The sequence below is a fragment of the Dendrobium catenatum genome, unplaced genomic scaffold, assembly GCF_001605985.2.
Source record: "Dendrobium catenatum unplaced genomic scaffold, ASM160598v2 fragScaff_scaffold_299, whole genome shotgun sequence".
In the NCBI taxonomy this organism is placed as follows: Eukaryota; Viridiplantae; Streptophyta; class Magnoliopsida; order Asparagales; family Orchidaceae; genus Dendrobium; species Dendrobium catenatum.
Window position 1 is genome coordinate 12,363 of NW_021318761.1, and position 13,505 is coordinate 25,867.

Genomic DNA, 13,505 nt, shown 5'->3' on the forward strand with positions numbered 1-13,505 from the left:
TCTATACCAAGTTCTTTTAGGTTCTTTACTCTATCTTCTTAACATAAGTCAAATCTAATACCAACTTTTCCTAACCGTTTGTCATCTGGAGAGGGCCTTCATTTAAATGTGACCAAAACCAATCTAAGAAGGTGAAATCTCTCTACATAATCTTAATCGTATCCACTGAGCTACTCCAAGCTCCCAACCTATGTTCACGATATGTACATCCATTTACTAGTATCCTATCTTAATGGTCAAGCCACTCATTGACCTAAGATCATACTCTCATCCTACACAATTAAACTTAGTATTATGGCTTCTGCTTTTATAATGGGGCCCATTCATGGGCATCATATTAAAGCATTAGCAAGTTTCACCACCATTTATTAAGATTTTCGACCTGTATGATTCGGGGCGCGGAGGGGGGGGGGAACTTTTCTTATCGCACATTAAGCCCAATGCAATTACCTCATACATCAACTTCCAAACTTGAATTGCCTGCTTGAATAATTATCCATCCCGGCAATCTTCACCCATCCACTTCTGTAACAATGTAGATCCAATTATATTTATAAATTAACTAGGTTTGTACTCTTATTAATGACTTGATCGCCCAAATTCACAATCCCATCACTAGGTACTATTGCTAACTAAAATTACACTCCATATATTCAGTTTTAGATCTACTCAAGTGTAAAACCTTTTAGACTCTAAAGTTGACCTCCATAATTTGAGTTTATCTTCAACTCCCTCTCTAGTCTTATCAACAAGAAGAATAACATCAACAAAAAGCATACACCAAGGTACATCCTCTTGCAAATGCTAATGAGAACATCCATGACTAAAGCAAAAAGATATGTGACTTAATAGGCTTGATCCTTAATGTAAATCCAACCGAAATAGGAAAATTACTAGGTCAAATCCACCTTGCGTTTGAACACAAGTAATAGCTCCTGCATACATATTCTTTAATGATTTGAAAATAAGCATTATTAACTTCTTTTCTTTTCAAAAACTTCTTCATAGCACTTCTCTTGGAACTGTTATTCATATGCTTTCTCTCCTAAATCAATAAATATCATATACATAGATTCCTCCTTATTCTCTCTATATTTCTGCATCAAACCTCTCAATAAATGTATTGCTTCCATAATAGACCTACCCGGCAAGAATCCAAATTTGTTTTGAGAAACATTAGTATCACGTCGCAACCTACGCTCCATAACTCGCTCCCATAATTTTAAAGTATGACACATTAACTTAATTCCTCTATATTTCGCACACTCCTGTGCATCACCTTTGATATTTAACAAGTAGCTCAATAAAAAATAAATGAAATGTGCATTAAATGAAGGCTTAATTTCTTATTTAACTGTTCTCATATCAATTTTTCAATATCTTATACATTTTAAAAGTTATGCATATTATTAAAGATACAGTATGAAGAAAATATCATATACATAGCCGGATGTGTAGATTTAAATCTTATTCATTAATTTTTGAAGTACATGAGAACCTTAAATAATACCCAAGAAATTATGCCAATTTTGATTAAATCTATAAATCCTATTAAGTTTAGTAATTAGGCTATATTTTTTAATCATTAGCATCAAACATAAAATTAGTTAGGCTTGATTAAAGCTCAATGATAATTCAAATTCAACAAGAAATATAATAAACAAACTTGAACAAGATTTTAAAACTCGCGTTATGTTCAAACTTTGAACAAACTCAATAAGAAAGTAAATAAATGAACTTGATAAGATATTACTCACCTTTAGTCAGTTCATATACAACTCAATAGTTAAATAAAATGTATTCTTTCAATTCTTATGTGCACATTTTTAACTGTGATGTATTCTTCAAGCACTTTGCAATACTTGACAACAACTTTCAGTGCACAATTCTCCTCATTTGATTGCATGAATCTCCCAATTGGTGATATCTATTTTTTCCCTATCTAAATCAATATGTGATTGGTTTATATGGTTGATTGAGGATTTTGTTTGCCTTAATACTGGGATCAATCATGCTTGCTCAAATCAAGTTGATGTTTTAATTAAGCATTGATTAACAAAAATTAGCTTAATGGGTTTTTACAGAACTAGTTCTTTCTTTGTTTTTAAGTTATTTTTAGATCATTTAATTAGGTTTGAAAGAAATTAAAAAAGGGTTATATGACTTAATGGATTAGATATGACCCTAACTTGAGCTTTTATTGTTCATTTCTGCCCAAACGGACATCAGCCTCTTCTAATGATGCCCTAGTTGCAATGACACCTACTCCCTCCACAATGTATGCCACAACCATATAACTTGATGCCCCCTCTCTCTATCTCCTCTCTCTAAACTTTTTTTTTCTCTCGCACATCATTCTCCTACAAATTGCTCACTCTCCCACATATCTCCAATCCACGTCCGCAACATCTTTTGCTATCCATCTCTCTCATGCACTACACCTCGCTGTTATCTCTCATATTTTTTTCTCTCCAGCTAAGTGCTCACAAGTGACTATGATTCATAAGATGAGACCCTCTGCTCTAGATCTCTCTCTCGTTCGCTTACTCTTACTCACAACTCTCCCACAAGCTAACGAACTTCAAGCCCACACAATGATCGCCATGAAAAACCTCTGCGGGAGCCAGCATCCCGGCGGTTTTGTGAGTGCAATAAACCCCTCCGGCCGAACAAGACTAGTGGTAGGTGGTCCCGCGGAGCTTTCGGAGAAGGGTAGCCTAGTGTGTCAGCAAAGCAATGAACCCCAATCATGGTCCTTGCGGATCGGATCATCCGTATAGGATAAAAAAAGAAACTCCAGATATTTGCTGTCTTTCTCTTTGAATGAGATCTCAATTTCAGCTACGGTTTCATTAGATATCTGACAACTAGAATCCCTCTTTTTTCCGATCCGGTTCCTCCACCACCGCGAACCCCGGTTAGATTCAGGCATGATACGCTTTTTCTTTCTTGGGAGAACCCAAGTACTCTCTTGCGGATCCATGAAACAACTCTCAGAAATCTTTTTCCTTTTTGGAAGATACAGGAGCGAAACAATCAACCTATTTCTAGCTGGGGCATGCCAACATGAAACAACTTTTGTGCGCATTGACAAGCTTGTGAGATTGGAAAGCGAGCGAAAAGCCCCTACTATACTAAGTAAGGACCTCCTCCGCAATAATGAAGAGTGATGGCGCCAATGGGTCTCCCTGTCGCAATCCCCGTGATGACTAAGCGGGGCCCTTAGATTGTTAGCTCGTTTGCGCCTGAACCGCTCATTGCTACGCACCTCGTACTCTTATTGAACCTATTCTCTTTATTCTTTCTATATACTCATATAGTCTAAATCGCTTTTCGTCGGATGAGTCAATCTGGTTGAACATCTTCTTTGCTACGCACCTCATGAGACCGCCCACTATTACTACGAAAAAAGCCCTGCTTCGCTAGACGGAGAGTAAGCTACTTCTATTAGCTTCTATTAGCGCCGGACCGTCGAGTTGAATTGATCGTGTCATGTGCAACGTCCATCAATGATGGTTCATTAATGTCCATTGATTTAGACTCCTTCCCCTTTCCCCTATACGAAAAAGATCGAGAGGGGCCTGAACCAAACCAAGAACGCAAACTGGTTCGACTCACTCTCGTATGGCTCACCCTCGAGCCCTGGGCGGGGCGACTGGGTCTTTCGCTTTTGCCGGATCTATAGAGATATTACGAGTCCTCCGTACCAGATTCATTTCTTTCCATTGTTGGACTTCTACCTAACGCTGTCCTTCTGATCTTCGTCGTCAGACTACAGTCCAACCAGGATTTGTTAACACCATTTTTACCAAACTTCTATCTTCCTTATAATTATTGCATATCTTAATAATATTTTTGTCTTTTTATTATTATAAGCATTTTTTCTAAACAACCTAGTATAGTTCCCAACTTTGAAATCACTTTTTCTTAGATATTATCTGTCTAAACTCCCCTAAAACCTCCATGGTAATATACTTAATACAATTAGTCATTTTAACCCAAGCCAAGGTTGGCTCAACTTTCAATTTTTCATTTAAACAATCTATCTTGAAAGGGAAGTTCTCATATTTTACTTTCATTATCTTATCTCAGAAAAATTACTTCTATCAGACTTCACCTTATTAATGGATAGTTACATTTTTAGTAACTTTCAATAAACTACTACGAAATAGGATCCATACATAGTACTTCCCTTATGTTGTCAGTAAAACCTTCAACTAAAAATTTTCTCTAATGACTTAGTAGCTCTATTTTTTAAAATAACATGACTTCCTATTAGTTTCTTTAAGTATGTGCTTTTTATTGCAAGATCAAGCTTCACCGATTTTCTATCTATATCATATTAAATACCCCCCACAATCCGTCTAAGAACCCAACCAACATCTCAATTCAAGAGAACTTCAAAAGTAGTTTTTAAAATTTTCTTCTGATTCTATAAGTATCAGCACTGAACAAATAAATGGCATCCTTGATAATAACTAATTTTCTAGAATCATCTAAACCCTAACCTTATTCACACAACAATTCTACCTTCAACACTTGACACAATATCATACCAACTTTATTCCTATTTCACTACAATACACACTACCTATACATTACTAATTTGATAACATGGGTGGCCAACGCATACTTGAATATGAATCTAATGTACAAGGGAATCCATTAGATGCAGAAGCCATAATTGCACTAATCACCGACAGAAGTTGATATCCGGGAAGCCTTAATTGCCTTGTGAATATGTTACCAAATAAGCCTGCACAAAGTCATAAGCCAAAACCTACAAAACTTAAATTACATTAAGAAGCCCAACTGAATTCCAATTCAACACACCTGCAACAAAAGATCCAACAGGGACTCTTTTTTTTTAGATGGCAAATGTGCTCGATCAACAATCTTTTCATTAATATAAAAGAAAAAAAAAAAACCTTAGTACTTCCCTTATTCCAAAGACTAATGGTATCAAATTATTAAATTATCAATTTATTAAAGAAGTAAAAAGAAGTCAACAGATCTTATACAGTTCTCAGTATAAAATTAGCCAAATCAATTAAAATCTGGCTGAATAAAATAGCAACTTTATAATATCAATGGCATTAAAGCACCCTTTAGCGTTCAATTTTGATGGCAAGAAGAGTAACCTGAATCAGTAATAACAGCAGTATGAGCGCCACTAGTAGCAATTTGGGATATTTTTCCCATCCAAGTACTCTCCACAAGTCTAGGTAGAAGCTCCCTGTGATAGACAGAATGGCCTAACGCTCCAAATCCACCATAACCCCTGCAAACTTTTGCCAATTGAGTAGAGGAGTCACATTGATATTCAAGAAGGTAGAACTTTCTTGCTGAGTAGAAAGGAAAACATGCCATTTCAGTTTAATACAGGTGTTAAACATATATGGCTGAGAAAAAAAAAAACTTTTACTTGTCCCATTGGCCTTATTTTTTCTGAATGGCATAACTTCGTAAAACCCAATGCTTGCTTCATACTCGAGTCAAAACTCAAAACTGCTTAGCCTTGATTTTTATAATTCAAGGGGATTTGGTTCACTAAAATTTCTAGTCTTTTAACGAAATTCTACCTGCTTTTTTTGGTTAAAAATACATTTTCAAGTCATGACCTGCAATCAATAAGAGAATTTACAGAAACATGGTTTGGCATAATTTGCACGACAATTCAAATCAACTAAAACGTATATAAAGACACACTCGGCAGCACCTAAGAAATTCCAAGAACTGACCATGTGAAAACCTCGCCGGAACGGGTGAGCGCAGTAGAATGAAGGCCACCCAGGGCGATGCACCGGACCTCGTCCAGGTTAGGATTAGGAGTCGGAACAAAGACCGGATTCTCATGCCCAAAGCCAAGCCTCCCTCCATCACCCTTGCCCCATATCCAGAACCGCCCATTAACCAGAACTGACGAGTGGAACAATCCGCATGAGATGCCCACCTCTACATCGGCGCCACCGTCACCAGCGGCTGAAACATTGTAAAAGTCGAGTCGACCGGAGGTGGGGGAAAGGCGGAATCCCTTCGGAAGACGGAGAGAAGCTACGGGGGTCGGGTAGAAGCGTATCTCCTCTTTTCCGCCGCCAAGCTGGCCTGAACTGCCTCTACCCCATGAGAGGATCTCGACGGTTGATTCCCCACCAAGTTCTTCATTTTCGGATCTCCAGAGGAGGGGAACGCTGGCAGGAGAGGAAGACGAGGAGAAGAGGCGACGAAGAAAGAAAAGGCGGCGCTCTCGAAGCGCCATATCTCGGCGGGGCCGCGCCAAGACAGAATTTGACTCCTTTTGGACCGTAGAGATTGAACCGGACCTGGCCTACTATTTGGTTAAAGACTTTGTTTTTTTTTTTTTGTTTTTTTTTTTAACAGCAAATTATAAAAAACATAATTTATATTCTTTTTAATTTATTTTATTAAAGGGGTTACAAGTGTAAAAATTTAGCCCATTTCATTACGTTAGAAATGTAAACATTTTAAAATAAAAAGAAAAATAGAAAACTTATAAGCTATAAAAGCAACATGGTCGCCCGAAATAAATGAACCTAAACCCACTACCCAAATGATTGTGAGAACAAAAAGAACTTAACAACCTAAAAAGAAAAGGTATAGCACCAACCTGTAAGGAACTAGGAAACAAAACTGAGCAAAATGATGTTAGGACTCATATATCAAACAGAGAAGCAATTAGTAATAATAGAGAGCCCACATGACCCAAAATTGATCGAAAGGCACAAGCAACAGCTAACATCACGGAATAATTGAGTAACCATCGGGACAAAGAATAGAAACAATGCTAGAAGCCGCAGATGGCGGAATTTGATTATTGTTGGGCTCCATATGAAAGGAGATAGAGGTGCCTTGAAGATAATCAAATTAGTTGTGAAGGGACAAGGAATCAAAATCTGGGATATTCCCTTTAGGAGAAGAAGGTTGGGTAGTGAGATTCGTGATTTTTTTTTTTTTTTTTGCTTTTAAGGAAGGAGGCTGTGAAGTGGATGAGCTAGTTCTAAGGGAGTTATGATTAGTAATATCAACCTTGAAAATGCCAAGGGGATAGACTTGTCCAGCAAAATATAGGGTAGCCCCCAATTGGGGCACTGAAACATGATTTACCTGGTTGGATTATTAGGGGATGGGATTAGGTTCGATTGAGTGGGGTAAAGAGATAGGGGGTCGAGGGGGCTTGCCTTTAGAGGAAGATGAAGGTTTAGTTGCTCTGGATTTAGGGGAGTGTACAATACTTCTCTAGTAGCTGGTAAAATTACGACCATGCGAGCAGTTATGTCAAGGATATTTGGTGGAGGCAATATGATCATCAGGTGAGGTGTTTGAAGGACATTGAGCATGGGAGTGTGCAAAGAAGCCACAACTGGGACAAGGCACTGGTTTCCAATTGTACTGGACCTGCAACTGGACAAGTTCACCATCAAGGAAAATTTTAAGCAACTAACAATGCTCCGAGGGAGTACCCCACCAGAGATATGTTCCATTTAGCTGAAACTTCATCAAGCTGTTGAGAGAAAAACAGGACCACCTTGTGAGGAGGGGCAGGGGATAGTGAAAGAAGATACGGGGTGAAAGTTGAGTTTCTCTCAACAAGAAGATTATTTCAGTTAAGTTAAGAGGAGGCGAACAAGCTTTGGGTGGTGGAGGTGTGGGATAAAGCCATGAGCAAAAAAGAAAAAAGGGAGAGCGGAGGCGACGAATTTTTATTGCGTCTTCCCACCTAACGCAGCTCTACGTTCGGTATGCAGTAATGCGGCGCCACGTAGCAGCCCGTTTACCCGGATTGACCCGATGGAAACCCATATTCTTTTGCAGTTTTTTAAAATGTTTCGGGTATTCTCGTCTAGTTGTAATAGAATTGGGCGGGAAATGTAAAAAAATACGCTGCTTTTACCACAGGTATAATAAGCTTTTGTGTACTACACGTAAGATGTTATCCAGTCTTTAGGGTTCTAATACTGTAGGAGAAGAAATCGTCAAGTGTTGAATGAGATGAGTACGAATGTTGCTTTTGCCTTCGAAGATTTCGATGAAACCCCGACGTTGAATTTTGATGAAGCGTTTTCTAATGTAATAAAGGTAATTCCTTAACATTCGGTATAGTTTTGATGTGAGTCGGTTTTAATCGGTACTACATAGTGTTGCTCGGTATGAAATATTTGCACATAATACTTATGAAGTATTACCGAGCAAATACAGCTTATACCGAGCAAATACAACTTAGTACCGATCATTCAACCTGCTCGGTATTAGCTCGGTACTGATTTGTATAGCTCAGTATAAATTCATAGCACGTTAGTACCGAGCAAAGACAACTTATTACGTCCTAGTACCGATCATTCAACTTGCTCGGTATTAGCTCGGTATTAAGTTCGGTATTGATAGGTGGATATAATGCTAAACCGGAAGTTTGAATCTTTTTTCACAGGGTGTTTACAACTCTGAGAAGGAAGCATATGAAAAGTATTGTCATTACGCGCATTCAAATGGATTTAGTGTTCGAAAAGAACATCACCATTTCTGGCCAAATACTAAGAAAATCAAATCAAAGGATTTTGTTTATTCTAAAGCATGTTTCAAGAAGGAGACTGAGATGGGTACGAAGGTAAAATATCAAAAATCTTGTACACGAACTGGATGTCCTGTCATGGTAAGATTTGCTGTGAGTCAAGATGGGATTTGGACGGTGAATAAATCTATAGAGAGTCACAATCACGAACTTGCTAGATCGGATGATCAACATTTGCTCAGGTCATCTAGGAGCATTAGTGATGAGAATGCAGCTGTTTTGAAATCTATGTCAGAAGCTGAGATAAGAACTGTCGATGCATTTACATACCTATCTGATGAAGTTGGAGGTGTGGGTAATCTGGTTTTCACGAAGCGGGATGCATACAACTACATACAAAAAGAAAGAAGAGCCAAGATAGAGACTGGAGATACTAATTCACTCATCAAGTTGTTTAAAGAACGGACAATTAATGACAACATATTTTCCTGGGATGTACAAACTGATGAAGACGGTTGTTTGTTGAATTTCTTCTAGGTTGATGGTCTTAGTATAATTGATTATGACTGTTTTGGGGACGTGATTATATTCAATACAAGTTATCGTTTAAATAAATATAACTTAGCCTGTGCCCTTATTGTCGGAGTTAATAATCGCTGGAAAAATGTTCTATTAGGAGTTGTTTTTTTATCTGATGAGACTATTGATTCTTTTACCTGGCTTTTTAGAACATTTCTAAAAATTATGGATAACAAACATCCCATAACTATTTTTACTGATCAGGACCAAGCCATGGCTAGGGCAATAGAGATTGCATTGCCTAATACACATCATCGATTGTGTCAATGACATATGTATAAGAAGGCACCTTCAAAGGTATGGTGCTTTAACAGCAACAACATAGTTAAATTCTTATTTTTTTATTGTTTCAAGAAATGTGATTCTGTGGAGGAATTTGAGAGAAAATGGACTGAAATGATCTCAGAAGGAAACCTGCAAAGCCATCAATGGTTGAATGATCTCTACAAAATCAGGGATAAGTGGTATACTGCATTCAACAAAGATTATTTTAACCTTGGCATTTTATCAACCCAACGTAGTGAGTCCACCAATCATGTATGTCATGGTTGTTCCAAGCCAACAAGTACTATTACTGAGTGTTTCCTAGGAATTGAAAAGATGATAAGGACATGGCGTCGGAATGAACAAGATGAAAAATTCAAATATAGTCAAACAGATATAGAACCTTACATGAAAAGTTGCTCAATTTTGAAGTAAGCTGCAAAATTTTATTCAAGAAAGTTGTATTCATTTTTTGAATATGAGTTCTTACATGAACTTGGTAGACTATGCATTGAACATTCCTCACTGGATTTATCAAGGTTTTCCATAACGAACATAGACAACTCTACTGATTTACACAACTGGATTGTCAATTTTAATTCCTTAGAAGGTATCATTCAATGTAGCTGTGCAAAATTCGAAATGATGGGTATATTATGTTCTCATTGCATGAGAGTTATGAGACAGTTAGATATTATTAATATTCTCGTTAAATATCTACTCCCAAGATGGTCAGCCAGTGCTCAAAAAGATTTATATGCTAGAGGGAAGATCCCATGTCTCGGTATCAATGCTTGCCAACCTATTGAGGGGTCCAGCAACTTGATGTTCAGAAATTATATCAATCGATTTGCATATAAAATTAGCACATAATTACAAGGTAATGAGGAGGCTGAAATGTGTGTGATAGATGATCTGAGTACATTGGCTGCAAAAGTACATTCCATCAAGATTGGTAGGAAGAATAAACCAATTTCTGGAGCTGATAATGAATCTATTAAAGATCCTAAGAAGTGTCGGCCAAAGGGCGTATCAAATGCAAGATTAAAGGATCACTGGGAGAAAAGGAAGACAAAAAAAGTTAAACCTACTAAGAGGAATCCTCCAACAATCATAAACTTTACAACTGGAGATTCAGGTAGTCAATCGTCTTTCATGTAATTTGTGAATTTTGAGATATTTGTATTATGAATATGACTTTCTGATTGTATACGTGAATTTCACAATTTTATGATCTTTGTAGTACTGTTATAAATTGGTAGTATTAGTCTAATACCGAGCTATCAACTAATACCGAGAAATACTGATTTGTTTTCAAATATGCTCGGTATTAGTCCTTTTTTTACTTGGTACTTGATTACAGAAGTCGGTATTGCTCGATATTCAAACCAAACTGAACTGTACTAACTTGGTATCGAGTATATTTCAACTAATACTGAGGAATACTGATCTATTTTTATATTGCTCGGTATCAATACATTTTAGTACTCGGTACTCGTCAAATATTAATCGGTATTGCTTTGATTTTTCGTTAGGATAAATAAATTATTAATGTACATTAACAATACACAAGAAATATACAAAATAAGGTCACCATTTACTCCATAATCTATTAAATTTTAGTACATAACAGGGCATAAGCTAATTCTGCTCTGAATAGTGGCATACTAGATTGCCAGTTTAGATAAAGATACCATTTCACACGTTCCTTCTGTATAACAACTTCTATATATTTACAAATAAACATGCCGCAGTCCGCGCTGTTATTTTGTGTTGGCACATTTATAAATTCCTTGATCGGCAATTTCGTGATATTGTTGTCAAAAGCGTCCTTTGTATCATTATAGAAATGAGAAATCTGGAAAATTTAAATTAAATTAACATACAATGATGTTACTCCTAAAATAAAAATTAAAGGTTGGTATAACTTACAACTTCTGGGAGTATGGCTTTGTGTGTTTTTTTTGGTAATGAATCATAGAACTCCCACCATTTCATTCTCAAATTGCATACAAGAATTGTCCAATGTTTATTGTCTATTATAGGAACAAGGGCCAAATTTACGTTCCTAATAAGTGTTCTGTTTATATGAGAGACGAAGCTAGTTGTGATGGTCTCTTTTGCTTGTACGTAGTAACCCTGGAACAGATAAAATAAAACTGGTGATTAAAACTGTAAACAAGTGTTGAACTAATAAGTACAAATAGCAAACTAACCCAATGGAAACTTGAAACATAAACAAATGGCTGATTAAGCCTTGGGCAAAGTGCATTCTTCTGGATTATAAAATGAGCAAAAGCATCCACATGATTATTATCAAGCTCCTTGCACAGCAATAACTCATCCAATTGACTTATGTAAATTATTACATCTCCAAACTCAAAAATAATATCGTTCCAAAAATAGTATCTCCAGTAATAGTAATAAAATATTCATTTTTATGAGCATCATGGCCTGTTGTTTATTTAATAATGAATAATATGATTAATTGAATCCAAAAATATAATTATAGACTGATATAATTTACTGCTATATAGTTGGCTGCTTATAGTTTGTTGTTGTAACAGCAGTACTCATTTGCTGTTTGATTTGTCCTGCATTATGTAGCTGATATTAAAAAACACCTTGTTTTCTGCACTGTATTTGGTTTGCATTGAAAGTGCTGAAGGAGGATTCCATAATTTGATAAACAAGGTATTCTGCAGTGGGTTATGCATAGCAAAGTTGTAGTCTTATTTTCATGATTAATGGCAGATGTAATTTCCTTCTCCACAGAGAAGCAGAAGTTTGAGATTTTTGCTACTAAGATGAACACTATGTTGGCTTGATTCTTTGATTCTCTTGGTTATTTGATTTGTTCATTGTGGATGTACATGTGGATGTATATTACTTCTTTGATTCTCTTACTTGCAATTAAAAAAAATTAGAATTAGTTTTTAGAAGTTAACTATATTTTCAATTCTTATGTTATTATCATTTTTTTTATAATGTCAACACCAGTTAGTATGAATGGGGATCATATTGAGACTGGAAGACTTGATGACCATCTTCAATCTTATGTTGGTAGTCAACCTATGAATGAGAATAATACACATAATGATGACAATGAGATTGACGAAGAGGTTGAAAAGTGGACTAATGAAAATCAAGTGGATTATATTGAAGAAGTTGATGATGTTATAGGAAGAAATAAAAGATAAAAAAAAAAAAAAAAAGATCTAAAGTTTGGCATGAGTTCAAGGAAGTTATGCTTCCTAATGGGCAAAAAAAAGGAAAATGTGTGCATTGTAAAAAACAACTACTTATTGGAGTTACTGGTGCTACACAATTTAAAAGACATTTGGACCAATGTGCTGCTAGGATTCATGCATTAAAAAAGCAAAAAATCTTACACTTCCAACCCTCATATATAGAAAATTCATTCTCTCAGAGCAGTCAAGATGGTGGAATTTTGACAACATTTAAATATGATCATCAAAAAGTTAGGGAGATGATAGCACATTACATTCTAATTAATGACAAACCATTTTTTATTGTTGGAGAATTTGGATTCAACTTAATTTTAAAGTTTATGTCACCTTTTTTTGTGAATTACTCACGGGCAACAGCACGCAATGATGTCATACAAGTGTATGGAAGGGAGAAAAAAAATTGAAGAATGCTTTAAAGGGCATTAACAAAATAAGTTTTACCACAGATTTATGGAAGTCAAAAAATCAGAGAATTTCATATATGATAGTCACAGCTCATTATATTGATTCGCAGTGGAAGTTAATAGAAATGTGCATTGAGTTTTTTGCATTTTCCACCACCACATACGGCTACTGAAATTGTTGATACATTCTACAAAGCACTTTGTGAAATGGGACAACAGAACATATTTATACAAGAATTAGAAGATAATTATTTGTACTACAGAACAACACTTAACCAAAAATTTTCTTACAAGACAAAATGAATAGCTTTCTTTAATTATATTTCATGTAATGCAATTATTTTCCCTTGTGTTGAAGATGTTATATTTCAGTTAAACAACCCAGAATAAATTCTGTTGTTTTCTTCCAACTTGCTTCTTTAACCCTTCCCATTGAATACGTCAAAAATAAGAATCAAAGCACATAACTTCTTTTAATTT

At 36.0% G+C, this 13,505-nt stretch overlaps 2 protein-coding genes across 2 annotated transcripts; one reads left to right on the top strand and one right to left on the bottom strand.

Moving 5' to 3' along the window:
* Positions 1-4,633: 4,633 nt before the first annotated feature.
* LOC110101141 (RCC1 domain-containing protein RUG3, mitochondrial-like) lies at positions 4,634-6,317 on the bottom strand (the record flags this gene model as incomplete). The annotated part of the gene is made up of 3 exons (XM_020828931.2): positions 5,742-6,317; positions 5,142-5,281; positions 4,634-4,756 (listed from the first exon to the last, which is right to left on the bottom strand). Coding segments are annotated over exons 1-3 (781 nt in total), but the record flags the coding sequence as incomplete, so codon positions are not given.
* A 964-nt stretch (positions 6,318-7,281) lies between these two features.
* LOC110101140 (protein FAR1-RELATED SEQUENCE 5-like) lies at positions 7,282-9,064 on the top strand. Its single transcript, XM_020828930.1, has 3 exons — positions 7,282-7,331; positions 7,983-8,097; positions 8,447-9,064. The coding sequence occupies exons 1-3, from the start codon at positions 7,282-7,284 to the stop codon at positions 9,062-9,064; spliced, it is 783 nt and encodes a 260-aa protein (XP_020684589.1).
* The last annotated feature ends 4,441 nt before the right edge of the window (positions 9,065-13,505 follow it).